Source organism: Panulirus ornatus, chromosome 62, assembly GCF_036320965.1.
Source record: "Panulirus ornatus isolate Po-2019 chromosome 62, ASM3632096v1, whole genome shotgun sequence".
NCBI classification, from domain to species: Eukaryota; Metazoa; Arthropoda; class Malacostraca; order Decapoda; family Palinuridae; genus Panulirus; species Panulirus ornatus.
The window spans coordinates 14,428,041-14,453,746 of NC_092285.1; the positions used below are offsets into that span (position 1 = coordinate 14,428,041).

General features: G+C 38.0%; 2 protein-coding genes across 11 annotated transcripts in view; one reads left to right on the top strand and one right to left on the bottom strand.

The window, feature by feature from the left end:
• The window catches only part of LOC139745747 (DNA polymerase lambda-like), a 305,248-nt gene extending 300,284 nt beyond the window's left edge, over positions 1–4,964 (top strand). For all 9 annotated transcript variants that reach the window (XR_011711928.1, XR_011711933.1, XR_011711931.1 and 6 more), the window contains one exon: positions 345–4,964. Coding sequence is in view for 1 of the 9 variants with exons in the window: in XM_071656272.1 (XP_071512373.1) it covers positions 345–452 (108 nt within the window). In the remaining 8 variants the exon portion in view is untranslated. The remainder of the gene's footprint in view (positions 1–344) is intronic.
• Positions 1–25,706, bottom strand: part of LOC139745751 (uncharacterized) — a 45,643-nt gene that overhangs the window by 1,209 nt on the left and 18,728 nt on the right. The window contains exons 5-6 of one of the 2 annotated variants that reach the window (XM_071656276.1): positions 23,419–23,537; positions 9,730–12,241 (exon numbers count right to left, since the gene is read on the bottom strand). In XM_071656276.1, coding sequence (XP_071512377.1) covers positions 23,421–23,537 — 117 coding nt within the window. In that variant the 3' untranslated portion in view covers positions 9,730–12,241; positions 23,419–23,420. Of the gene's footprint in view, positions 1–9,729; positions 12,242–23,418; positions 23,538–25,706 lie in introns of those variants that run through there. The other variant, XM_071656275.1, reaches the window with a different exon arrangement.

The following is a 25,706-nucleotide window of genomic DNA, read 5'->3' on the forward strand; positions in this document are numbered from 1 at the left end:
AGAGGTAAAGCAACCACAGGACATAACATGAAATTTTTTAAGGTGGATGTAAAGAAATACTTTGATAGTGTAAAAGGGGTGGATCACTGTGGACATGGTTAGTACAGACAGAGTACATGAATATAAGAGATTGTATAATAGCAGCGAATGTTTAGATGGAGCCCACCAGTGTAAAACTCCCTCCCCCTGTATTACATATAGGGAATTACAAATAAGTATTTCTTTGTTGGAATTGAACTTTCCATGTCAGCATCCAGCTACTATGACAGGATAGATCTAATCAGCATGTCTTTCAGGTTTCTGTCTGAGTGAAAATAAAAAGTTTCTCCACTATTTTCTTTAAGGGACGAGAAAAATTGACAGATGGATGCCTCCTGGATACCCCCACTGAAGAATCTATCTTCGCACATCTTGGACTTGAGTATCGTTCACCCCAGGAGAGAGATCACTAAGATGCAGGAGTTATTAACTACAATCTGGTATTAGGCTAATACATTACAGTAGGAAATCATGTATCGATCAATTAAGTGCACTGTTACTAATGAGGGGGTAATAACATTATATTTGTAACAGTTAATGCAGAATACAAAATTCTGATTTACTAACTTAAGCCTTGATATTGATTTAACTTTCTTTTTTATATAATTTTTATTAGAGGTTATTGTGCTTAATGTAAAAATACTAATTTAAAGTGATACGATTAAGAAAAAAAAAAGCACCTGTGTTGGAACAATCAAAGCAACAACAATACTATTCACTTAAAAGATGTGCTGCATGTAGTAAGGTATTTTCTCATATATCTACTGTAATAAGGAGTGTTATACAGTGATGAGTTATCCAACAACAGTAAAAGGCAAAGTTGGCAGAACACTGGTCATGTACTGTATGACCAGTACTTTTCTTTCAAGAAGAGAGGAGAGTGAATTGCTCCAAGTGAAGGTTGGTTTGGAGCTGGGTTGTGATGTCACCGTGGTTGTTCAGTTTGTTGATGAATAGGGTGGTGAGGGAGGTAAAAACAAATCTCTCAGAGAGTGAGAAACTGCAGAAGTTGATGACTGAGTTTGGGAGAATTTGTGAGAGGAGAAAGTTGAGAGTGGATATGAATAAAAGAATGGTTGTTAGCTATAGCAGGATTTAGGGACAGGTTAGTTGGGATGCAAGTTTGAATGGAGAAAAATTGGAAGTGAAGTGTTTTCATGGGTTCGACATGGTATCAATGGACTGAACCAGGGCATGTGAAACATCTGGGGTAAACCATGGAAAGGTCTGTGGGGCCTGGATGTGGATAGGGAGCTGTGGTTTCAATGCATTACAAATGACAGCTAGAGACTGAGTGTGAATGAATGTGGTCTTTTTTTTCACTTTTTCATCCCATCACTCATTACCCTTTCTAATCTGCCCACCCTCACCTTTCTCATGCCACGTGCATCATTCGCACATGCCTTCACTGCTTCCCTAAATACATCCCATTCCTCACCCACTCCTCTCGCATTATTTGCTCTCACCTTTTGCCATTCTACACTCAATCTCTCCGGGTACTTCCTCACACAAGTCTCCTTTACAAGCTCACTCACTCTCACTACTCTCTTCTCCCCAACATTCTCTCTACTTTTTTGGAAACTTCTAAAAATCTTCACCTTCACCTCCACAATATAGTGATCAGACATTCCTCCAGCTGCCCCTCTCAGCACATTATCCTCCAAAAGTCTCTCTTTTACATGCCTATCAATTACCATGTAATCCAATAATGCCCTTTGACCACCTATCCTACTCACATATACACATTCACCATTTCCCATGTTAGAGAGGAAGCATCAAAAACAGATGATTGATCATTAAGAGTTAATTCCTCCCCTTAGTATCATATACATTCTTTCTTTCAAAATATTTGTCACTTTTTGTTATTTCCACTGTGACTGCTACTTGAGTTTTGCATAATTCACCTCTCTATCTGTCTATATCTCTAATGCCTACTCCCAGTGGAACTCCCTCAAGGGGATGGCCATGGTAATAGTCCCCATAACTAGTTAACTCCAGTGCCACTTCTTAGCCTTTATACCTCACCCTTAACAGGCCACTAACAGAGGGCAACTCTAGTGCAGTGTTTGTAGATGCTACTACCTGATGTTCCAACTGGGTACTTCAACCTAATGCTCCTAACTACTACTTCTATCTACTGCTCCTGCAATTTTCCCAAAAGGCATGAAACTCTAGTTACAAAGAATGAGCTGCATGAGGTAAGTGTTGTCAAGTGTTATATATGACAAGGAGATTTTGTATGTTTGTGGACAGAATGCTAGTAGTCTACATGCGGGTGAGGCAGAAAGAAAAGACAGCTACCTGGATCAGACAAGTGCAACTTGACAACCACTGAAGTGCAGGTTCACTAAGCAGTTGTCATTAACCCTCCTGATATACAGGTAGTACAGGCAATATTCCTCCCTGGTCGTTGGCAGCCTACCAACTAGTAACTTCAAATTTTCCATAATTTCTGTTATGATATTGAGACCCATAACAATAGTCAAAACACATGATCTCAAGAAATAGTTTTCTCAATTAACATGGTCTTTTGGTTATGGTAAATAAGTATGCATGTACCAAATAGTATGAGTGCACGCAAGTGGTAATGATATGGAGCTGGGGAAGATATAGTGACACGCAGCCACACACTTACTTGAATATGAAACTGTTCTGAAATGGAGTTCCTGGGTTTGGGGGATTCCAAGCTTGCAAGCACTCTTTTAGCATTGAAAAATCTTCCTGTCACGTAAAGAAAGTTTCCAGAGATATAATGCTTGCTACAGTGTCTATTCAAACTTCAAAGATTACCCAGAAAAGTAGACAGAATAGAATTATATTGCACATTCACTGGAAGACAAATCTGTAAAAATAGTTGGAACCAAAATAAATGGCTAGCAGCATTCTTCACTTCATTTAGTACTCTCATGCTACACTGCCTTATGAATTAATAAGAAAGCAAAATTAGCTCATTCACAGATATAAATCCTAGCTACGCCACTTTGGTCCTGCTGCACTTAACTATGGTATTCTTGTATTCAACCAACTTTTCCACTTTGACCCTAGAGTGACTAGTACATTGTCAAAGATACAATGTCTAGGGTGATTGATTGTCTAACAAGAGATTTTCTTTAAATATCACTAACACAGCACTTAGCAACACAGCTTCATTATAACAAACTTCCAAATTTATTTAATACTCTCATTTCCCTCACTTTTTGGCCCCTTTACTTATGGTCCTCCTTTCCCTGTCCCTTGGAATTTTATTTATGAGCTGATTGCCTTTACATTCATGACATGGCTTTTAAACACACATCTTGATAGAGTGCTTACATGAAACATGTTCATTTAAGAAATAAGTAGACTGAAATGCAAAACTACTCCCCAGATCTTTAAATACTTTAAAGAGTCTCCAAACTCTAAGAATATGGATTACACAAAATGCTTGGACAAATCATAATAGGTACACCCTTACAAAGAAAGCATAGACTTATTAACCTTGACAATGTTACCTTTCAGTATGATACCTTCATCTTGGAAACTGTTTTCTCTAAGCAGGGCCTTGAACTATATTATCTAAATTTTGTGAATTTCCAATTTACTTCATACAACCTTTGTTCATATTTAGCAATAATGCTGTTTCTTGTGGGACAGGGTAGCGCCATGAATGGATGAAGGCAGGAAAGCATGAATATGTACATGTGTAAGTATGTATGTCTGTGTATGTATGTTTATGTGTATATGTTGATATGTATATGTATGTATATGTACATGTATGGGCATTTATGTACATATATATAAGTGTGTATATAAGTGGATGGGACATTCTTCGTCTGTTTCTTGGCGCTACCTCACTGATGCAGGAAACAGCAATTAAGTGTAATAAATAAATAAATAAAATACTTCAAAAATAACTTTTGTGCATCAAACGAAAGTATAAGAATTACATTTATCCTGCAAAATTTATTCAAACATCAAAATATACAAAGAAAATGTAGTATCACAATACAAGTAATAAATTGTAAAATTCAGCATATTTTCTCCAAATGAATAAAGAGCAAACTGAAGACATTCTTTACATACCATAAGAAATGACACAAACCTTAACTCTAAGACATATCATACTGACAAGTTAGCAGAGATCTTAGTTACCTAAAACAACTCAAATTTTGATTATGAAGCTGAAAGTGAATGACAATTTAGTTGCCAATTACTGTATACATGTTAATGATTTAATAATGTGGTATTTCTAAGGAAAAATAATTGGACATTAAAAAAACTAAGCCTACCCAATTATGGCAATTTAAGCAGCAACTCTGGGCACTTACCTATTTACACATCATTATGATTCACATTTCAAGATGCATGTAGCAGATATCAAGGGAGCCTGGATCAAACAATGTGAATTTTGAAAAATGAATAAAGATATATAAACAAGAACTGCTTGCTGCAACAATGAAAGACAACACTTCAAATAAGAAAATCATGGTTATAATTAACTGAGATTAGCTTTACCTCATGAAGAATAAAGCAAATACAAGTGCATAAACATATTTTGAGCTTAAAAATGCACATACAGAAATGTAGCCTGAGAATTTAAAATTACTAAGATTTTTTCCCCTTAAATAATTTCATTATAATGGAAATGACAGTTTTCTGAAGTAGATGAAAACTTTCTCTTAGTCCTTTGCATATAACATAAGTCTGCTATTCCATGTTTAATTTTACAAAAATCATTACAGTTTCAGTTATCATAAACCACAACATGATGCATGCTCACATTACTGACTGATAAGCTTTGCATTTTACTGATGTACAAAATAAGTACTAATGATAACAAAAGATATCCCTACATTTAGTGACATCTGAGATATCTTGGTAATCACTAGTACCAAAATTACAATTCTATCTAATGATACGTAAATGCCATAAAGACGAGGTCTCGGGGATGTGTATTATTAACCCTTAAAGAGTAGAAGTCATCATATGACATTTTGTGTAACAAGGTGGGAATGGTGTGATTACTGTGTTTTACAGGCTTTGCAAATATTTTGATATTTCTATGGCTGATACATGTTGCCCTGGTTGCTAAAGGTGCTTTCCTCACACTAGAAGCAATTCTCGAGCATAATTACAAAAGATAAAGATGAAGTGTGGCAAAGCAGATATAATGGATGTGACTGGAGTTCAATTTCTCAAGAAAGCAGGTAACAGCAATGCTGATTAGTTAGCCATGGTTTTCAGTGTAACTATGGCTTAAAGTGAGATACCAAAGGACTAGCACAATGCTTGTATAGTGTCACTATAAAAGGGTGATGAGGTCTAAAGTATATGCTTAAATTACAAAGGTATAATTTTGCTCAGTATACTTGGTAAATTATACAGGAAAGTGTTTATCGAGAGAGAGGCCGGCTTGCATAGAGCATCAGATTGGGGATGAGTAGCACAGAGCATGAGACTGGGTAAGAGTGATGTAGCTTTAAGTGTGGTAAAGGATGTATGAACCAGGTATTTGCTTTGAAGAATTTGCATGATACGCTTTAAGAAGAGGATCTCAATGTTGCTTTTAAGAATCTGGAAAAAGTGTATGATAAGGATGAGAGAGATGTTTGTGGAAGATGCTATAAACATATGGAAACTAACAGAAACAGTGAGGAGGTTTTATTGAGGAAGAAGGGTGTGTAGAAAAGTATGATGGGAAAAGAGTTACTGGTTCCATGAAAAGGTGGGTTTGCATCAAGTATGTGTGATGCCACCAGGGCAGTTCACTGTTTATGGATTGGGAGTGAGGAAGGTAAATACAGAAATATTAGAGTTCTAGAGAGAGGGTTGACTGCATAGTATGTAGGGGTGAAGAGCCTGGGAAATGTATCAGTTGCTGTTTGCAGATAAAAAGGCCATGATGGCAGACTCACATGATAAAAAACAGATGCTAGTGTATCTTGTTGGGGGTCAAGATGGAATTGTTTGAAGGTAACATCGTCTCAATGGTGTTGTATGGGTGTGAGTCATGGACCCAAAATGCAAAGAGAAGGGAGTGGATGTGTTGCAAGTTAAATGCCTGTGGATAATATGTGGTGTGATGAGAGTAGGTCATGTAAGGAATGATAGGGCAAAGAGAATAGTGTGGTAGTTATGAGTGAGATTGCTGAACAGAGAATGCTTTAGTGGTTTGGACACATGGAGAGGATGAGTGAGGGTAGACTAACGAAGAGGATACATGTAACAGAAATGCTGGGGCCAAGGAGGGAGGAGAGGTTTTGAGTTACTGGGGGTCTGAAGATGTAGGAGGGTGAGAGATGTGCAAGAGTGTACTGGAGTGTCCTCTGCAAAAAATCCAACAATTACCATTTCAAATCAAGCTTTCATATATCATTTCATTTGAAGAACAACAAATATTCCTTGCATATAGGGAGGATATTACAAGCCTAGTTGCATAATATAATCTAAAAAGTCACGACCTGATTTGGTGTCTCAGTTTCTCTATGGTACTGAGAATGGAGGGAAGTAAATTTGGATGCATTACGAAATGTTTGCAAAGAGAGATCACTGTCTGTAACTTGGCAAAGATGGGTATGTTTGATGATCATGTCAGCACTATATGGATGTGAGGTATGGGCCTTAAACAAAAATAATAGAAAATGGTTGATGCGTAGATAATTAAATTTCTGAAGACAGTATCTGGTGTGAGACGGGTTGAACAAATTAGAAACGATAGGGTAAGGGAGAAGTGTGGTAGTTATGGGAGTACAATGAGACATAATGACAGGGTGCTGAAATTGTTTAGGCACTGGAAAGGATGAGTGAGGAAAGGATGACTACGAAGTTATATACAAATCTGAAGTGAAGGAAAAAAGAAAGAGTGGGAACCAAGGAGGAGGTGGAAGAATGGAGTGAAAGATGTTTTCAAAGTCTGAGAATGAAACATGCAAGATGGTGTGAGGTGTGCATGGGACTGGGCAAACTGGAACAATGTGGTATACAGGGGACAATATGCTGTTTATGAGCTGCACCAGGGCATATGAAGTGGTTAGTGAAACCATGGAAAGGTCCTTGGATCTTTGTTGTGGATAGGGAGCTCTGGTTTCTGTATTTTATACATGACATCTAGAATGTGGATGTTAGCAAACAAGGCCCTTTCTTCATCTTTTCTTGGTGTCATCTTGCTGATATAAGAAATGGTGAACATGCATGAAAAAGAAAAAAGTACAGGTTTTACCTTTTAATTTGGCAACCTTGGGACCTGGCCAATGCTGGACCACAGAAAATGCCGGAAAACACAAAATGACCCCTAAGACTTACACAGTTGATGATATGATCTAATAAAGTCTCTACAGAAGTTCCTTTATTCAATTTTTTCAGTAACTCCACCTTCTCAAGCATAGATAATGATTCATGCTTATGCTTGCTTATTAGCACTAGTGCCATCTTCTGCACATCTTGGGCTCTTGGATGACATCCTGAAGGGCTAAAATACAGCTGAATATAAGAAATTAACAGGACTGTTAATTAGCTTATCTGCAGTGTAAACAGATTTTGGCACCTTAGCACTGCTCTAGTGGCAGATCCACAAACTAATACCTAATGGCAGCAGATTCAAAACATTCTGCACCATGGGAGTTGCCTGATTAGTGGGGTACAACCTGTATTACTAAATTCCCCTTGCTTACATTATGTAGCAAAAGATGAAAAATTCTGATGTATTCTTTTTGGTGTCATCAGGTATTGGTATTCCTGCTCTCTTTGTTTGGAAATGACACTACCAACATCAGAAAATGACCATTGGTGGGATGAAGGACCTTCCTTTAATGGAATTACCTGACACTTCTGTACTCCAATCTTCACCTATCCATTGTATTGAAAACTTTTCTTGTGTCCATTTGTAATTCATACCTGATTATTTATTTATACCTGATTATTTATTACTAGAGTCCCCCAATTTTTTTTCCATACAAGTTCACCCTTTCTGGCATTAGCAAGTTAGCACTTAGAACAAAGAAATGGCCTTTCTAACTCACTCTCTAGCTGTCACGTATAATGCACAGAAGCCAGAGCCCATGACCACAATCAGGCCTAACAGACCTTTCTGTGGCTTCCCTAACAATAATGAAAATATGTTAAAAAAAATAATTTGGCAATTCTAAAACTCACATTTCAAAACCAAACCATTGCAGGTATACAGTATTTTATTTAATTTATGTTTCATATGAAGTATTATTATTTCTCTATTTCATTTCCTAAAAGTGTTAGCTGATGGAACAGCCAGAACTGCCATACACGTTTGAATCTAACTCAGTTACATACGCTGAAAAATCTAGATTTGTAACTTTTGAACATTTAAGGTCATTACTTTCCCAAAGTCCTGTAATTATTGAAAAAAAAAAAAAAAATGAGCAGGCATTGGTTTGATAATTCACTGTGTAACAATTTTTGTTCCTGGGTAATAAGTGTTATTTCCTAATTCCTTATGCATAAAAAGTAGGGAAGAAAGCTATTACTCTCTTCAAACTTTGCTTTGTGATATCTTTGTGATATTTTGAAATTTATCCATTTCCAATTGGAAAACGGGAGAACTTGCACATTCTTATTCACATAAAGTCAGAAAAATAACAACATATGAATCAAAATTAATATGTATGTACACTAATGTTAAACAAAAGTGATTACAAAAGATTTAGAAGCGAGTAGTTTTTCAAGATTTACAACTGTACTGTAAATAATTTTCACGAATCAGACCCCAAATGTAATCCCCCATCATGTTCTTGTTATATGTTCCTTGATAGCGGTGTTCAAAGTCCAGGATATCCTGGAGGAAGTACTTGCACTGCTCCTCTGAATATGCTTCCATGTTATCCTTGAATTTATCAAGATGTGCGTCAAGGATATGAACTTTGAGGGACATCCTGCAGCCCATTTTGCTGTAGTTCTTCACCACAGTCTCAACCACCTCCACACAGTTTCAAGCCTTGAGATTGCCCAGGAAGCCCTGAACCACTGCAACAAAGCTGTCCAAAGCTGCTTTCTCCTTCCTAAAGAGCTTCTTGGGAATTCCTTGTACTCCAGGATCTTCTTGTCAAACAAAGACACCAGCTTTGACTTTGCCTCAGACAGCTTAGGGAAGAAGTCTTAAAGGTACTTGAAGGCTGCAGACTCCTTGTCTAGAGCTGTGACGAATTGTTTCATAAGGCCTAATTTTATGTGCAGTGGTAGCATCAACACCTTCTAGGGATCTAGGGATCCCAACAGTGGCTCCAACTTGACACTGTTCATCCCCACAGAGAATTTGGTCTGCCGTGGCCAGCCCTGCCAGTGGCAGTGTACTGCAATGCAGTGTTCCTGCTATCCCAAAGGTAAAGATATCTGGGGAAACTTGGTAAAAATGCCTTGGAGACCCATCATGAATGCCACCATTTTGAAGATTTTGAAGTCTCCAATGACCTCCCAGCTGTAGACATCATACTTGAAGACATCTAGGAAGGTCTTGATACTGTTACATTCTTCTCTGAGGTGCACTGAATGAGCCAGGGGAAGAGATGGGTACTTGTTCCTGTTATGAAGCAGCACAGCTTTGAGGCTCCTGGATGAGCTGTCAATAAAGAGGCACCACTCATTCGGATTACAGGCCATTCCAATTGCCTTGAACAGACTGGTTACACTGTGGCATAAGCAGAACCCATCTAAACCCCACCTTGACGGGTAAAGAAGCTGGAAAACCTAGGTGACGCTTCCTCTTACATGCAATTTGCACATTTTCATCGAACAAGTTCCACTGCTCGAGCCTAGACATCAAAAGCTTGGCATTAGGCCTTGTGAGACCAAAATCTCTGATCATGTCATTGAGATCTGAAATTGTATTCTGGATCTACATCTTCTTTTGACTACTATTCTTATTACTGGAAACTTCTAAAAAGTGCTATATCAGCTATTCATCAGTGAATTTATCTGGAATGTTCTAAAATATAGGTAAATTTCAAAATGTCAAAGACCTATTCACAAAGTTTTAAGGGAATAATTGCCATTTTCTATGCTTTTTAGATATAATCAATTAGAAAAAAACACCTACTGCCCAGGAACAAAAAGTAAAAAAATTTATACAGTGAAATTCCATCATGAGCAAATAATTGATGCCCTGATAATTAGTATACTTTTTCTACCTCATCAAAACATATAATTTCCTAATTATATTGGTCAACCCTTTCATTTCCTATTTGTTATTTCATTACCAAACAATATTAAGTAAATGGCAACTCATCTCTTTGACTTTCTAATATTCTTTAGCTGTTATATCTATCATAAGCATACTTCCCACGTATTCCCTGCGTGTCGTAGAAGGCGATTAAAAGGGAAGGGAGCGGGAGGCTGGAAATCCTCCCCCTCTCATTTTTTTTTTAATTTTCCAAAGGAAGGAACAGAGAAGGGGGCCGGGTGAGGATGTTTCCTCAGAGGCCCAGTCCTCTGTTCTTAATGCTACCTCGCTGATGCGGGAAATGGCGAATAGTGTGAAAGAAAGATATGCATTATGCAAATGCTTCTTAAAATGAGCATCATCAAAGTATTAATTAATTATACCTGTCTGTCCTATTTCAATAAACAAATCATTTCAATATTCATTCAAAGATTCAAGTAAAAAAATATGGCAAGAGGAAGGAATCTTATAACATGTAAGAAATACAAATAATAATAATTGGCTGTACCAACAATAACAAAATAAGTGGAATAACACTGCTCATTTCAAATTTGACCTAACCTAAGGGTAGCTATATTTTTTTGTTAAGTGTACATATTTCTTTCAATTTATGAGAAACAAAAAATCTAAAGACCTTATTTCTTCATCCTTATAAAAATTTACAAATAGAAGTTTTCCCACCTTTTAAGGGTTAAAATGTAAGCATACGAGTATATTCAAACATAAATGCAACAAATGGAATGTGCTTCTTTGCAGAATATATAATTCAAACATTTATAAAAAAATTCATGAAGTCTTAAGTTACAATACACATCAAACAGTTGCTATAGTTTCTATTACAAAATTAGACTGGCATCCTATTATAAGAAATGTTAGAAGAACTCTACATTATAATCCACATTTTTCACAGATTTACACCCAACAATGCAGCTGCACCAAATGAAATATGACTGCAATCTGCAGAAAAATGTTACATGATCAAGCAGCAAACAGCAATCATCAGACATATAAAAATAAGCCACATATCAGCTGGTTTAGTACATGATTCAAAGTGGATAGCACTAACTTAACTACTAGATGAAGCTTAAAGGAATTTGTTAATGATAAAACTTAACATACTGAGATATTACCATAAGCTTGCTAAAAATAAACCATACAGCTCTTTATGAATACCATTCTCTTCTCATACAGAAATGGTATTAGTTGGTTTGCTCCCCACATACCCTCCCACTTTTGTTAAAGAGTACATGTTACAACATTAAAACCATTTCCCCACTGCAGCTGCCAATGAGACAATTACAGCACTACATTCTCCTACAGTGAGAACATAAAGAATTTTAGCAGATCAGCTGCAACAATACCTAGGAACATAAGAAGTATGAAGGCAGAAAGAAAAGACAGATTCATCATAGGTGCATACAGGTGTGTACATTCTAGCAAGAAATTGAAAAAGAAACAGTGCAATGTCACCTACAATCAAATGCACTGCAAAAGATAACACTATGTTAATAAACCTGAATTACTTCATTAAAAAAAATGAAAATGCACAAAACACATGAGAGTGCACAGAGAATATGAGAGCTGAAGAAAATAAATAACCACTATAACCACAAAAATGACACTATACAGTGAGTGAAAAGCTGAATTCTAATGGCTAAGACGGCTGTTTGCTATCATCAGGAAACGTTCACCAAACATTCATTGGTAAACAAAAGTCACAATTTAAAAGAAAGCGTACAAAACTGAATAAGAAACAAAAAAAATGCATACAAATAAAACTGTTGTACAATTTATGTACTAAACAGAGTAATTTGAATAAATTGAGCAAAGTAAATCTGTAGAGTTCAGTTTATATATTGTATAAGGTATAATTAACCTAAAAGTATGCAGAAAAATAATAAACATCAGCAATTAAAGGTCATCAATGAATAACTACCTCCTAACTGAAAATATAATGGGCAAGGATTCAAATCCGGAGGCAGCTATCATGTGCAAGGAACAACAGCTGATCAGAGGACAATGCTGTAGTCAGGATAACTGTGAGCAAAGACACATCAAATAATATGTAAAGGTGGAGGAAAATTTCAAACAGTTAACTAAAGAAAATAAAAAGCTACATAGTAATGTACATTGTCACACTCAAGGTTCAACAAATAGAAAATCTGATTAAATGCTGCTACCCAAGTATTAATGAGTCAACTGGCAACACCAAAAACAGAATGCTGATAATACATAATTCTTTTTATACCTGATCGCTGTTTCCTGCATTAGTGAGGTAGCGCCAGGAACAGACGAAGAAAGGCCACATTCACTCACTTCCACTCTCTAGTGGTCATGTGTAATGCACCAGTGCAATACATAAATATGAGAAAGAAAGAAAAATTATAGACAGTACAGCAAGTATGCCTTAGAACTCCAAAGAATAAAGGTAAACTTTGGGAGCTTTTAATACAAAAAGTTGAATTACTCAAGAAGCAAAAGTGAAAACTGCAGAAAGTGGTATAGAGCACATCATACAGTTAAATGCCTAAGGTGTGGCATTATAGACAAATATAATGAAAAAGCTTGGCTAGTCCTCACCTGTGAGTTATAAATAATACAAAAGAGCACCCTCTGATTGTGAGGAACAGTGAAGAAATCTGAAATAATAAAAACAGTGATCCCCAGCACCTCAAGAGGAAATGTAAATGTACAAATCATTCAGTTTATTAGCAACTCCATTGAAAGTGTAAATGAGGAGAACAGTAGCAGGAAAATTACACCAAATAAGGAGTAATTTAGAATTAATAGGGGAAAGGAGTGGGCTGGATAGGAAATCTGACAAGGAAGAAATACAAGAGAAAATGATGTAGACATAAGGGAATCATATAGGTACTCTCAGAAGAAAATGTATTGAAAAAATATAGAAATGCACACCCAATATTAGGCATAAAAATGATTAACTATGGTGATTTCATGGCAATGGGTTGTACGAGAGATAACTGTTTGTTCATTCATCCAAATGTATGCAGACACTTTAAAAGTTATGGAGAATAGCAGCAAATGCAAAGTCTTGCATCTACCAAGAAAAACAGGAATTCCAAAGTTGAGAGCCATTAGCCATTAGAAACCAGTAATCAGCACTAAAACTGACAAATGCAAGTGAATATGTCAAATACAGTGCACAAAACTGGGATGACAGAAAGAAACAAAGAGACTACAATAAAGAAAAGAACATGGAAAACATAAACAAATGAAAATAATCACCTCTGGGATCAGAGTGAGGACAAGCACAATAGAAAACACAGGATGAATAATACTGGACATAAACTAATAGATTTGGTCAAAAGTAGAATGGGAGCATTATTGAAAATACGAGTGCAAATCATTTTTAAGTAGAAGTACTGAGAGCTGGCAAGTAACTTAACAAACTAGAAAATGTAGAGTAACAAAGCTAAGACAGCATAAGAGATGACAAGCACTGAGACATAAAAAAAAGGCAATTAAGTTTCTGAAAATATTATGTATGTACATACAAAGCATAATGATTATGAATTCTATGATTAATTTCATTAATGAATACAAAAGAGATAACAATAAATCATTTATCAAACTGATGGAAAGTTAATCTGCTGGATGAGTTTAAAGGTATAAAAATTTAAGGAACAACAGAGTTCAATCAAACCTGAACCAACAGTAATATGGTCAGATGATTTTTAATCTTAAAGAATAGGAGAAGAGAGGAATAGATTTTGGAAGCAATATGAAATAAAATCAAGAAACAATGCTTTAGGACATGACAGGGAACAGTCTAATTAGCTAATGACATTGTGTGAGGCCTTCAACCACTTTACACAAGTAGCATTAAGAACAGAGGACTGAGCCTTAGAGGGTATATCCTCACTTGGCCACCTCCTCTGTTCCTTCTTTTGGAAAACTGAAAACGAGAGGGGAGGATTTCCAGTCCCCCCTCCCCTTTTAGTCACCTTCTACGACATGCAAGGAATAAGTGGGAAATATTCTTTCTCCCCTATCCCCAATCAATCCCGATTCAACCTAAGGTATAAATAAACCACCAAGAATCAAGTACTCCACTGACCTTCACAAATGACACAATATTCATCACGTGTAAACAAAACTTGCACCATCACATGTAAACAAAACTTGCACCTTGGATCACATTATGGAAGTGTTTCCTAATCATAGGGTAAGAATAAGTGAAGAACAACAGAATGCTACAAGGGAAGCCATAAACAACCTACACAACTGAAATTTCAACTATGAATTCATTTGAAAACAGTCAATAGTTTAATATCAAATGCAATGTAAAGCTCTCAATTACAGTGATGTGAAAGAAATCAAGAGATTTTCTACCAGAGTACAGAATACATAATTACAAGGTTTTGATCAAGTTAGAGGAAATACAACAACAAAGACAAAAATACAAACTGAAAGCAGAGGAGAAAAAGAAGAGAATGGAAGAAATAGCTGAGATATGCAATAGGCAGAAACAATATTAAGGAACTAAAGGGAAAAAAATCTGATGAGGAATAATGGAGTTGCACAGAAATCAAAATTGGATAAGAATTCAAAAGTACTATTTGATTATTTAAATAAGGCAAAGAATAAAAAATGGGAGACTGAATCTTTCAAGGTAAAGATCATTGTGAAAATTACTCCATAAAAGTCAGCCGTGATAATCACCCATTACATCAGTTTTCAGGACAATAAGAAGGGAAGGTACAAACAATGAAATATTCAATCACTTTGATGAGCAAACCCTAACAAATATCAATGTATGAAAAAGACAAATAGCTGAGGTGACAATCCAACCTTCAGAAAATCTAGTGCAAGGACCTGATGGATTCTCAGTCTTTCAAACTATTCGCCATTTCCCGCGTTAGTGAGGTAGCGTTAAGAACAGAGAACTGGGCCTTTGAGGGAATATCCTCACCTGGCCCCCTTCTCTGTTCCTTCTTTTGGAAAATTAAAAAAAAATAATGAGAGGGGAGGATTTCCAGCCCCCCGCTCCCTCCCCTTTTAGTCGCCTTATACGACACGCAGGGAATACGTGGGAAGTATTCTTTCTCCCCTATCCCTCAGTCATATTCCTAAAAAAGACAAAGATTATCATAGGGAAACCATTTATGATGTTCCTGAGGCACAGCATGGATCAATCCAGTCTTATGGATATACACAAAATAACATACATAACACCAATATATATGGGCATATCCCTGGGGATAGGGGAGAAAGAATACTTCTCACGTATTCCCTGCGTGTTGTAGAAGGCAACTAAAAGGGGAGGGAGCGGGGGGCTGGAAATCCTCCCATCTCATTTTTTTTTAGTTTTCCAAAAGAAGGAACAGAGAAGGGGGCCAGGTGAGGATATTCCCTCAAAGGTCCAGTCCTCTGTTCTTAACACTACCTTGCTAATGCGGGAAATGGCGAATAGTTTGAAAAAAAAAAAAAAAATCCAGGTTAATGCCAGAACAATAGAGCAGCCAGTTTAACATCACATAAGATTAAAATGGAAAAAAGAGTAATAAAAAGAAACCTTATGGAACATTTGTTAGCAACAATCTCATAAATGAAGGTTAGCATGAACCAGTACCAGGTAAAAGCACACAAATGCAACTATTTCTGTCCTATAATGACACATATGAAACTCTGGTCCTTGGGAAGCTAATGGGCTACTCTTTCTAGATTTTGCAAAAGTATCTGACAGAGTAAGCTATGGAGTGCTAAAAGTGGTCAAACATATCAGAGAAAAATGAGGAAAGTGGATAAGCATTTTCAGCCAAGTGAAAATTCAGGTTGGTGCCAAATGGAATACGTCCAAAGAAGAAGACACGAGTTCAAGAGGAGTGCATGAAACTATATTACCTTCGATACTTTCTGCAATCATGATTTCATTCACAGATAACGATGTAAAAGAAATTGTTGTAGAAGGCAACTAAAAGGGGAGGGAGCGAGGGGCTGGAAATCCTCCCATCTCATTTTTTTTTAGTTTTCCAAAAGAAGGAACAGAGAAGGGGGCCAGGTGAGGATATTCCCTCAAAGGTCCAGTCCTCTGTTCTTAACACTACCTCGCTAATGCGGGAAATGGCGAATAGTTTGAAAAAAAAAAAAAAAATCCAGGTTAATGCCAGAACAATAGAGCAGCCAGTTTAACATCACATAAGATTAAAATGGAAAAAAGAGTAATAAAAAGAAACCTTATGGAACATTTGTTGGCAACAATCTCATAAATGAAGGTTAGCATGAACCAGTACCAGGTAAAAGCACACAAATGCAACTATTTCTGTCCTATAATGACACATATGAAACTCTGGTCCTTGGAAAGCTAATGGGCTAGTCTTTCTAGATTTTGCAAAAGTATCTGACAGAGTAAGCTATGGAGTGCTAAAAGTGGTCAAACATATCAAAGAGAAACGAGGAAAGTGGATAAGCATTTTCAGCCAAATGAAAATTAAGGTTGGTGCCAAATGGAATACGTCCAAAGAAGAAGACACGAGTTCAAGAGGAGTGCATGAAACTATATTACCTTCAATACTTTCTGCAATCATTTCATTCACAGATAAGGATGTAAAAAAAATTATATGCAGATGTTGCATGCATGACATGAGAATAAGTATAACAGGTGCAAAAGAAAAACAAAAAAATTTACAGAGACCCAGTAACTATCTACAAATGGGCAGAATGGAACTTAACGGAATTCGGTGACTACAAATTCAAGCAAACCAGCAAAGAAACAAAATATTCATGACTTCCCTCGAAGACTCCATGTTCAATTAGAGAGCATGCAGAGAAAGTATCAAGAAATTTGGGAGTTGCTATAAATGGGAAGCTTGCATTTAATTTGATGAGAGTGCTTTGAAGCCATATAATAAGCATTATGATAATGGAAACTTTCACAGCAAGGAACAGAAACCTAATGATGAGCAATTATTTAATGCCATACCAAGAGAAACAAAAAATTTGAATGGAGTAACAACAGAAACATCTGAAAGAAAGCTGAACCCATTCCTGAACTCAAACTCTGATGAACCTTGAACAGATAATAATTAAAGAGGCATCACAGTGGAGAGCAATACAATGACTGCAGAAAAACTTATCTGCCTTCCTATACATGTTCAAATGCAATGTCACACTTATCTTTTATCTTCTTTCCTTGGGCCTTGATTAACACCTGCAGACATCTGGGAATGGTTCCTGAAGTATTCTAGGTCCTTTTTTGGGTCCACAGAGTTTTGATTTGAATAAGGTGAGGCACTGATGAGGTGATTCAGGAAGCAGCCATCTGATTAAGCATTCTGAACACTCTGTGCACCTGAAATCTTATGTGTACCCACATTGTCTTGTTTCCAGGTGGAATTTGGGTTTTCTCCTCCTTAGAAAGGTAGGTGCCAACCATCTTGAAGCACAGGTGGAAGAAATACAGTGCCCAGAATCATAATTCCAAAAAAAGAAGTGGCAACCAGAAAGAGTAAAAAAGAATATCCTTCCATCAAGATATCCTGAGACACAATGAGGTGGGCTTCTGGTGCTCATACCGCTAGAAAATCTAGTCTCGGCAACCAGATGTGCAATATTTTCACCCTGAGAGCATCATATGCCTGTACCCACAATAAACAGATGTGTATTATCTTTGAATATATACGGGAAGTGGACATGGTTTTTTGCAGACACTGTAGTGCAATACAACAAGCAAGACACGTGAAGGGCAATACAAACTAGCCCTGCAATTTTGGCAAAATCTCATCATAGGTACTTGTAATAGTACATGACCTGCTTTATCAACATCTAATTTCCCACTAAATAGGTTGCACAACATATAATCAATGTACCATGTGACTTTTGGAAAACATATTTTGATGTAAGTGGAGTATACACAACAAAGTACAATGATGATCTACTACACCACAACTTTCCCTCCAAATGATCATTATGTCTGCAAAAAATTTGAATATAATGAGGTATAGTCTCTAGAAAAAGTAATAATACCTAGAGTACATACACTGTAAATATTTTTCATTCGTGATCACCATTTCCTGTGTTAGGGAGGTTGTGCCAGGAACAGATAAAAAAAAAAATGCAAATACTCTCATCCATTATCAAGCTATCTTGTGTAATGTACCAAAACCACTGCTTCCAATCGACATCCAGGCCCCAGAGACATTTCCATGGTATACTGGGATGTTTCATATGCCCTGGTTCAGTCTACTGACAGAATGTCAACCCCTGTATAAAACATTGTTCTCATTCACTCTATCCCATGCATGCCTTTCACCATCGGTCATATTCAGGCTCCAATCTCTTAAAATCTTTTTCACTATATCCTTTCATCTCCAACTTGGTTTCCCCGGAGAATGGATGCGAGTAAAATGCAGCTTTCCTTTGTGTTCCTAGTGCTAATTCACTAAACAGGAAACAGTGAACAAGTATGAAAGAAAGTGTGTACTTATGTATATTTATTTATCTTTATTATTATTATCATACTCTGTCACTGTCTCCCACATTAGGGAGGTAGTGCAAGGAAACAGACGAAAGAATGGCCCAACCCACCCACATACACATATATATTTACATACACACCCACACATGCACATATACATACCTATACATTTCAACGAATACATACATATACATACACAGACATATAAATATATATACATATACATATTCATACTTGCTGCCTTCATCCATTCCCGTCGCCACCCCGCCACACATGAAATGGTGAGGTAGCACTAGAAAAAGACAACAAAGGCTACATTCGTTCACACTCAGTCTCTAGCTGTTTCCCGTGTCAGCAAGGTAGCACCAGGAAATACACAAAGAATGGCCCATCCATTCATATACACAAGTATATACATAAACGCCCATACATATACATACCAACATATACATACATACACAGACATATACATACATACACATACACAGACATATAAATATATACACTTGTACATATTCATACTTGCTTGCCCTCATCCATTCCTGGCAACATCCCACCCAACAAGAAACAGAATCACTACCCTCCACTTCAGCAAGGTAGCGCCAGGAAAAAAAAAAAAAAAGCCGCATTCGTTCACGCACAGTCTCTAGCTGTCATGTGTAATGCACCAAAACCATAGCTCCCTATCAAAATCAAGTAAAGGTTGTTTTGGTCGGGGTGGAGTGCAAAGTAAGAGGGTCAGGGAAAATGGTTTGGTTAAGAGAGAAGAGGTGGAGAAAGCCTTGTGGAAGATGAAATCCGGCAAGGCAGTGGGTTTGGAAGGTATTGCAGTTGAATTTATTAAGAATGGGGATGACTGTGTGGTTGATTGGGAGGTAAGGATATTCAAAGTATGTATGGATCATGGTGAAGTGCCTGAGGATTGGCGGAATGCATTGGGGAGGAGCAGTGTGGTTTCAGAAATGGTAGAGAATATGTGGATCAGGTGTTTGCTTTGAAGAATGTGTGTGAGAAATACTTAGAAAAACAGATGGATTTGTATGAAGCATTTATGGATCCGTAGAAGGCATATGATAGGGTTGATAGACATGCTTTGTGGAAGGCCTTAAGAGTATATGGTGCAGGAGGTAAGTTGCTCAAGGCAGTGAAAAGTTTTTATCGAGGATCTAAGGCATGTGTACGAGTAGGGAGAGAGGAGAGTGATTGGTTCCCAGTGAAGATCGGTCTGCAGCAGGGGTACATGATGTCCCTGTGGTTGCTTAATCTGTTTATGAATGGGGTGAATAGGGAGGTAAATGCAAGTTTTGGAGAGAGAGAGAGAGAGAGAAGAGTATGCAGTCTGTTGGGAATGAGAGGGCCTGGGAAGTGAGTCAGCTGTTGTTCGCTGATGATAAAGTACTGGTGGCTGATTCGAGTGGGAAACTGCAGAAGTTGGGGACTGAGCTTGGAAATATGAGTGAAAGGAGAAAGTTGAGAGTAAATGTGAATAAGAGCAGGGTTATTAGGTTCAGTAGGGTTGAGGGGTAAGTTAGCTGGAATGTAAGTCTGAATGGAGAAAAATTGGAGGAAGTGAAGTGTTTTAGATATCTGGGAGTGAACTTATGTCTTAGATATCTGGGAGTACACTTAGTAGCAAATGGAACCACGGAAGCAGAAATGAGTCCCAGAGTGGGGGAGGGAGTGAAGGTCTGGGAGCAATGAAGAACTGTTGGCAAGAGAGAACATTATCTCAGGGAGCAAAAATGGATATGCTTGAAGGAATAGTAGTTCCAACAATACAGTATGGGCTATAAATAGGATTGTACAGAGGAGGGTGGATGTGTTGAATATATAAAATGCTTGAGGACGTCATGGGGTGTGAGGTGGTTTGATCGAGTAAGTAATGAAAGCGTATGAGGAAAATTTTTTTTTTTTTTTTTTTTTTTTGTCGCTGTCTCCCGCGTTTGCGAGGTAGCGCAAGGAAACAGATGAAAGAAATGGCCCAACCCACCCCTATACACATGTATATACATACGTCCACACACGCAAAATATACATACCTACACAGCTTTCCATGGTTTACCCCAGACGCTTCACATGCCCCGATTCAATCCACTGACAGCACGTCAACCCCGGTATACCACATCGCTCCAATTCACTCTATTCCTTGCCCTCCTTTCACCCTCCTGCATGTTCAGGCCCCAATCACACAAAATCTTTTTCACTCCATCTTTCCACCTCCAATTTGGTCTCCCTCTTCTCCTCGTTCCCTCCACCTCCGACACATATATCCTCTTGGTCAATCTTTCCTCACTCATTCTCTCCATGTGCCCAAACCATTTCAAAACACCCTCTTCTGCTCTCTCAACCACGCTCTTTTTATTTCCACACATCTCTCTTACCCTTACGTTACTTACTCGGTCAAACCACCTCACACCACACGTTGTCCTCAAACATCTCATTTCCAGCACATCCATCCTCCTGCGCACAACTCTATCCACAGCCCACGCCTCGCAACCATACAACATTGTTGGAACCACTATTCCTTCAAACATACTCATTTTTGCTTTCCGAGATAATGTTCTCGACTTCCACACATTCTTCAAGGCTCCCAGAATTTTCGCCCCCTCCCCCACCCTATGATCCACTTCCGCTTCCATGGTTCCATCCGCTGCCAGATCCACTCCCAGATATCTAAAACACTTCACTTCCTCCAGTTTTTCTCCATTCAAACTCACCTCCCAATTGACTTGACCCTCAACCCTACTGTACCTAATAACCTTGCTCTTATTCACATTTACTCTTAACTTTCTTCTTTCACACACTTTACCAAACTCAGTCACCAGCTTCTGCAGTTTCTCACATGAATCAGCCACCAGTGCTGTATCATCAGCGAACAACAACTGACTCACTTACCAAGCTCTCTCATCCCCAACAGACTTCATACTTGCCCCTCTTTCCAAAACTCTTGCATTCACCTCCCTAACAACCCCATCCATAAACAAATTAAACAACCATGGAGACATCACACACCCCTGCCGCAAACCTACATTCACTGAGAACCAATCACTTTCCTCTCTTCCTACACGTACACATGCCTTACATCCTCGATAAAAACTTTTCACTGCTTCTAACAACTTGCCTCCCACACTATATATTCTTAATACCTTCCACAGAGCATCTCTATCAACTCTATCATATGCCTTCTCCAGATCCATAAATGCTACATACAAATCCATTTGCTTTTCTAAGTATTTCTCACATACATTCTTCAAAGCAAACACCTGATCCACACATCCTCTACCACTTCTGAAACCACACTGCTCTTCCCCAATCTGATGCTCTGTACATGCTTTCACCCTCTCAATCAATACCCTCCCATATAATTTACCAGGAATACTCAACAAACTTATACCTCTGTAATTTGAGCACTCACTCTTATCCCCTTTGCCTTTGTACAATGGCACTATGCACTATGGGGAGGTGATAACAAGTAGTGGTGATGTGAGAAGGAGATGGAGTGAGTATTTTGAAGGTTTGTTGGATGTGTTTGATGATAGAGTGGCAGATATAGGGTGTTTTGGTCGAGGTGGTGTGCAAAGTGAGAGGGTTAGGGAAAATGATTTGGTAAACAGAGAAGAGGTAGTAAAAGCTTTGCGGAAGATGAAAGCCGGCAAGGCAGCAGGTTTGGATGGTATTGCAGTGGAATTTATTAAAAAAGGGGGTGACTGTATTGTTGACTGGTTGGTAAGGTTATTTAATGTATGTATGACTCACGGTGAGGTGCCTGAGGATTGGCGGAATGAGAAATGTGTGGTATCAAAAAGAGAGTGGTTGAGAGAGCAAAAGAGAGTGTGTTGAAATGGTTTGGACATATGGAGATTCAGTGAGGAAAGGCTGACAAAGAGGATATGTGTGGCAGAGATGGAGGGATCAAGGAGAAGCAGGAGACCAAACTGGAGGATGGATGGAGTGAAAAGGATTTTGAGTGATCAGGGCCTGAACATGAAGGAGGGTGAGAGGCATGCAATGAACAGAGTAAAGTGGAATAATGTGGTACACCAGGGTCATCGTGCTGTCAATGGACAGAACCAGGGCATGTGAAACATTTGGGGTAAACTGCTGAAAGGTCTGTGGGGCCTGGATGTGGATAGGGAGCTGTGGTTTCAGTGCGTTACACATGACAGCTAAAGACTGAGAGTGAACAAATGTGGCCTTTTTTTTTTTTTGTCTGTTTTCCTGGCACTTCCTGAGTGCATATGAAAGTATACTACATTTTTGGGTATTTTCTTCAATAAATCATATAGAAATATCCTGTATGGGAAAAAATTCAACTTTTTCACATAGAGAGAGTTATCTCATACCACAGCCACAGCTTAAGAGTTAATAGAAGAATGGTAACGAAATGCTGATATCTCATATACATACCCTCAAAAAAGAATAAAAGTATATCAATAGTCCTCATCGTTATGTGACACAAACAATTCATCACATGAAAATACTCATTCTTCTTGATAAATAAGTTACAACTTTCTGTACATTAATAATTACCAAACTGTCACTTATATACAGACATCTTAAAGCTGTCTAAATATTAAATACTATCACAAATAACAGTAATACTAAAGGATTGCCACACTCAAAACTTTCTATAAATTAATACAAATAGGACTTTTAAATGGTTCAGTTAAAGAAATAAAAAAAGCATTTAAAGCTAGAGCATATTTTCCAAGTAATCCTTTCACAGGCATCATTAACATAAATCCTAGTTTCATATTATTCTTGCAAGCTTATTTACCTTCAAGCCTGAAGATTTTCCACTTCACGTTGGATATTTTCTCGGGCAGTTTTTTCTCGTTCTGTTTGGAATTCTCTTGTTGCATAAATGTTAGGCATCAGAACCAAATTCTTCAGCATCTGGGTGAGAAAACATGAATCAAAATATGAAAATTGGAAAACAATTATGATAAAAATGAAATTTCAAACTCTAGATTACAAACTGCTGCTTGCTGAACCCCTTGTTTCTAGCATCCTCGCCACCTTCTGTACCTGCAAATCCACAGTTCTTTATAAAGCTTACCTTTCTCCTCATACTTTCTCTTCTCTATTATGGTTCATCAATCTGTGACCATAAGGCCAGCTTAAATTATTATATGTTGGAGCATCCAATGGATAAATATTTGACCACTTTCGCATCATAAGATTTTCCTTATCATAAGAGTGAGTGCTCAAATTACAGAGGTATAAGTTTGTTGAGTATTCCTGGTAAATTATATGGGAGGGTATTGATTGAGAGGGTGAAGGCATGTACAGAGCATCAGATTGGGGAAGAGCAGTGCGGTTTCAGAAGTGGTAGAGGATGTGTGGATCAGGTGTTTGCTTTGAAGAATGTATGTGAGAAATACTTAGAAAAGCAAATGGATTTGTATGTAGCATTTATGGATCTGGAGAAGGCATATGATAGAGTTGATAGAGATGCTCTGTGGAAGGTATTAAGAATATATGGTGTTGGAGGCAAGTTGTTAGAAGCAGTGAAAAGTTTTTATCGAGGATGTAAGGCATGTGTACGTGTAGGAAGAGAGGAAAGTGATTGGTTCTCAGTGAATGTAGGTTTGCGGCAGGGGTGTGTGATGTCTCCATGGTTGTTTAATTTGTTTATGGATGGGGTTGTAAGGGAGGTAAATGCAAGAGTCCTGGAAAGAGGGGCAAGTATGAAGTCTGTTGGGGATGAGAGAGCTTGGGAAGTGAGTCAGTTGTTGTTCGCTGATGATACAGCGCTGGTGGCTGATTCATGTGAGAAACTGCAGAAGCTGGTGACTGAGTTTGGTAAAGTGTGTGGAAGAAGAAAGTTGAGAGTAAATGTGAATAAGAGCAAGGTTATTAGGTACAGTAGGGGTGAGGGTCAAGTCAATTGGGAGGTGAGTTTGAATGGGGAAAAACTGGAGGAAGTGAAGTGTTTTAGATATCTGGGAGTGGATCTGTCAGCGGATGGAACCATGGAAGCGGAAGTGGATCATAGGGTGGGGGAGGGGGCGAAAATTTTGGGAGCCTTGAAAAATGTGTGGAAGTCGAGAACATTATCTCGGAAAGCAAAAATGGGTATGTTTGAGGGAATAGTGGTTCCAACAATGTTGTATGGTTGCGAGGCGTGGGCTATGGATAGAGATGTGCGCAGGAGGATGGATGTGCTGGAAATGAGATGTTTGAGGACAATGTGTGGTGTGAGGTGGTTTGATCGAGTAAGTAACGTAAGGGTAAGAGAGATGTGTGGAAATAAAAAGAGCGTGGTTGAGAGAGCAGAAGAGGGTGTTTTGAAATGGTTTGGGCACCTGGAGAGAATGAGTGAGGAGAGATTGACCAAGAGGATATATGTGTCGGAGGTGGAGGGAACGAGGAGAAGAGGGAGACCAAATTGGAGGTGGAAAGATGGAGTGAAAAAGATTTTGTGTGATCGGGGCCTGAACATGCAGGAGGGTGAAAGGAGGGCAAGGAATAGAGTGAATTGGAGTCATGTGGTATACAGGGGTTGACGTGCTGTCAGTGGATTGAATCAAGGCATGTGAAGCGTCTGGGGTAAACCATGGAAAGCTGTGTAGGTATGTATATTTGCGTGTGTGGACGTGTGTATGTACATGTGTATGGGGGGGGGTTGGGCCATTTCTTTCGTCTGTTTCCTTGCGCTACCTCGCAAACGCGGGAGACAGCGACAAAGTATAAAAAAAAAAAAAAAAAAAAAAAAAATTCTTTTTTCATGATGGTTGCAGAACACCTTATATTGCATGACAAAAAAGAAAGAGAAAGCCAAAGTAGTCATACCATTCAGCCATTAGAAAAACCAAAAGAAGGTTTTTGTTTTTAACATCAATGAAAAGCAGACCAGTTGAAAGCTGCTGCATATCAAGTTCTGAGATATTGAAGGTAATGTCTCAAGCCAAAATCTTTTAGATTAAATAAGAATTCCAAAGATAACCATATAAACTTAATATGGTACAAAAATTTAAAACATCCCAAAAGCATAATAACACTATTACTGGAAGTGTATTTTCATGATAAAGCATAAGCACAGTAAATTCTAAAGCTTTACAT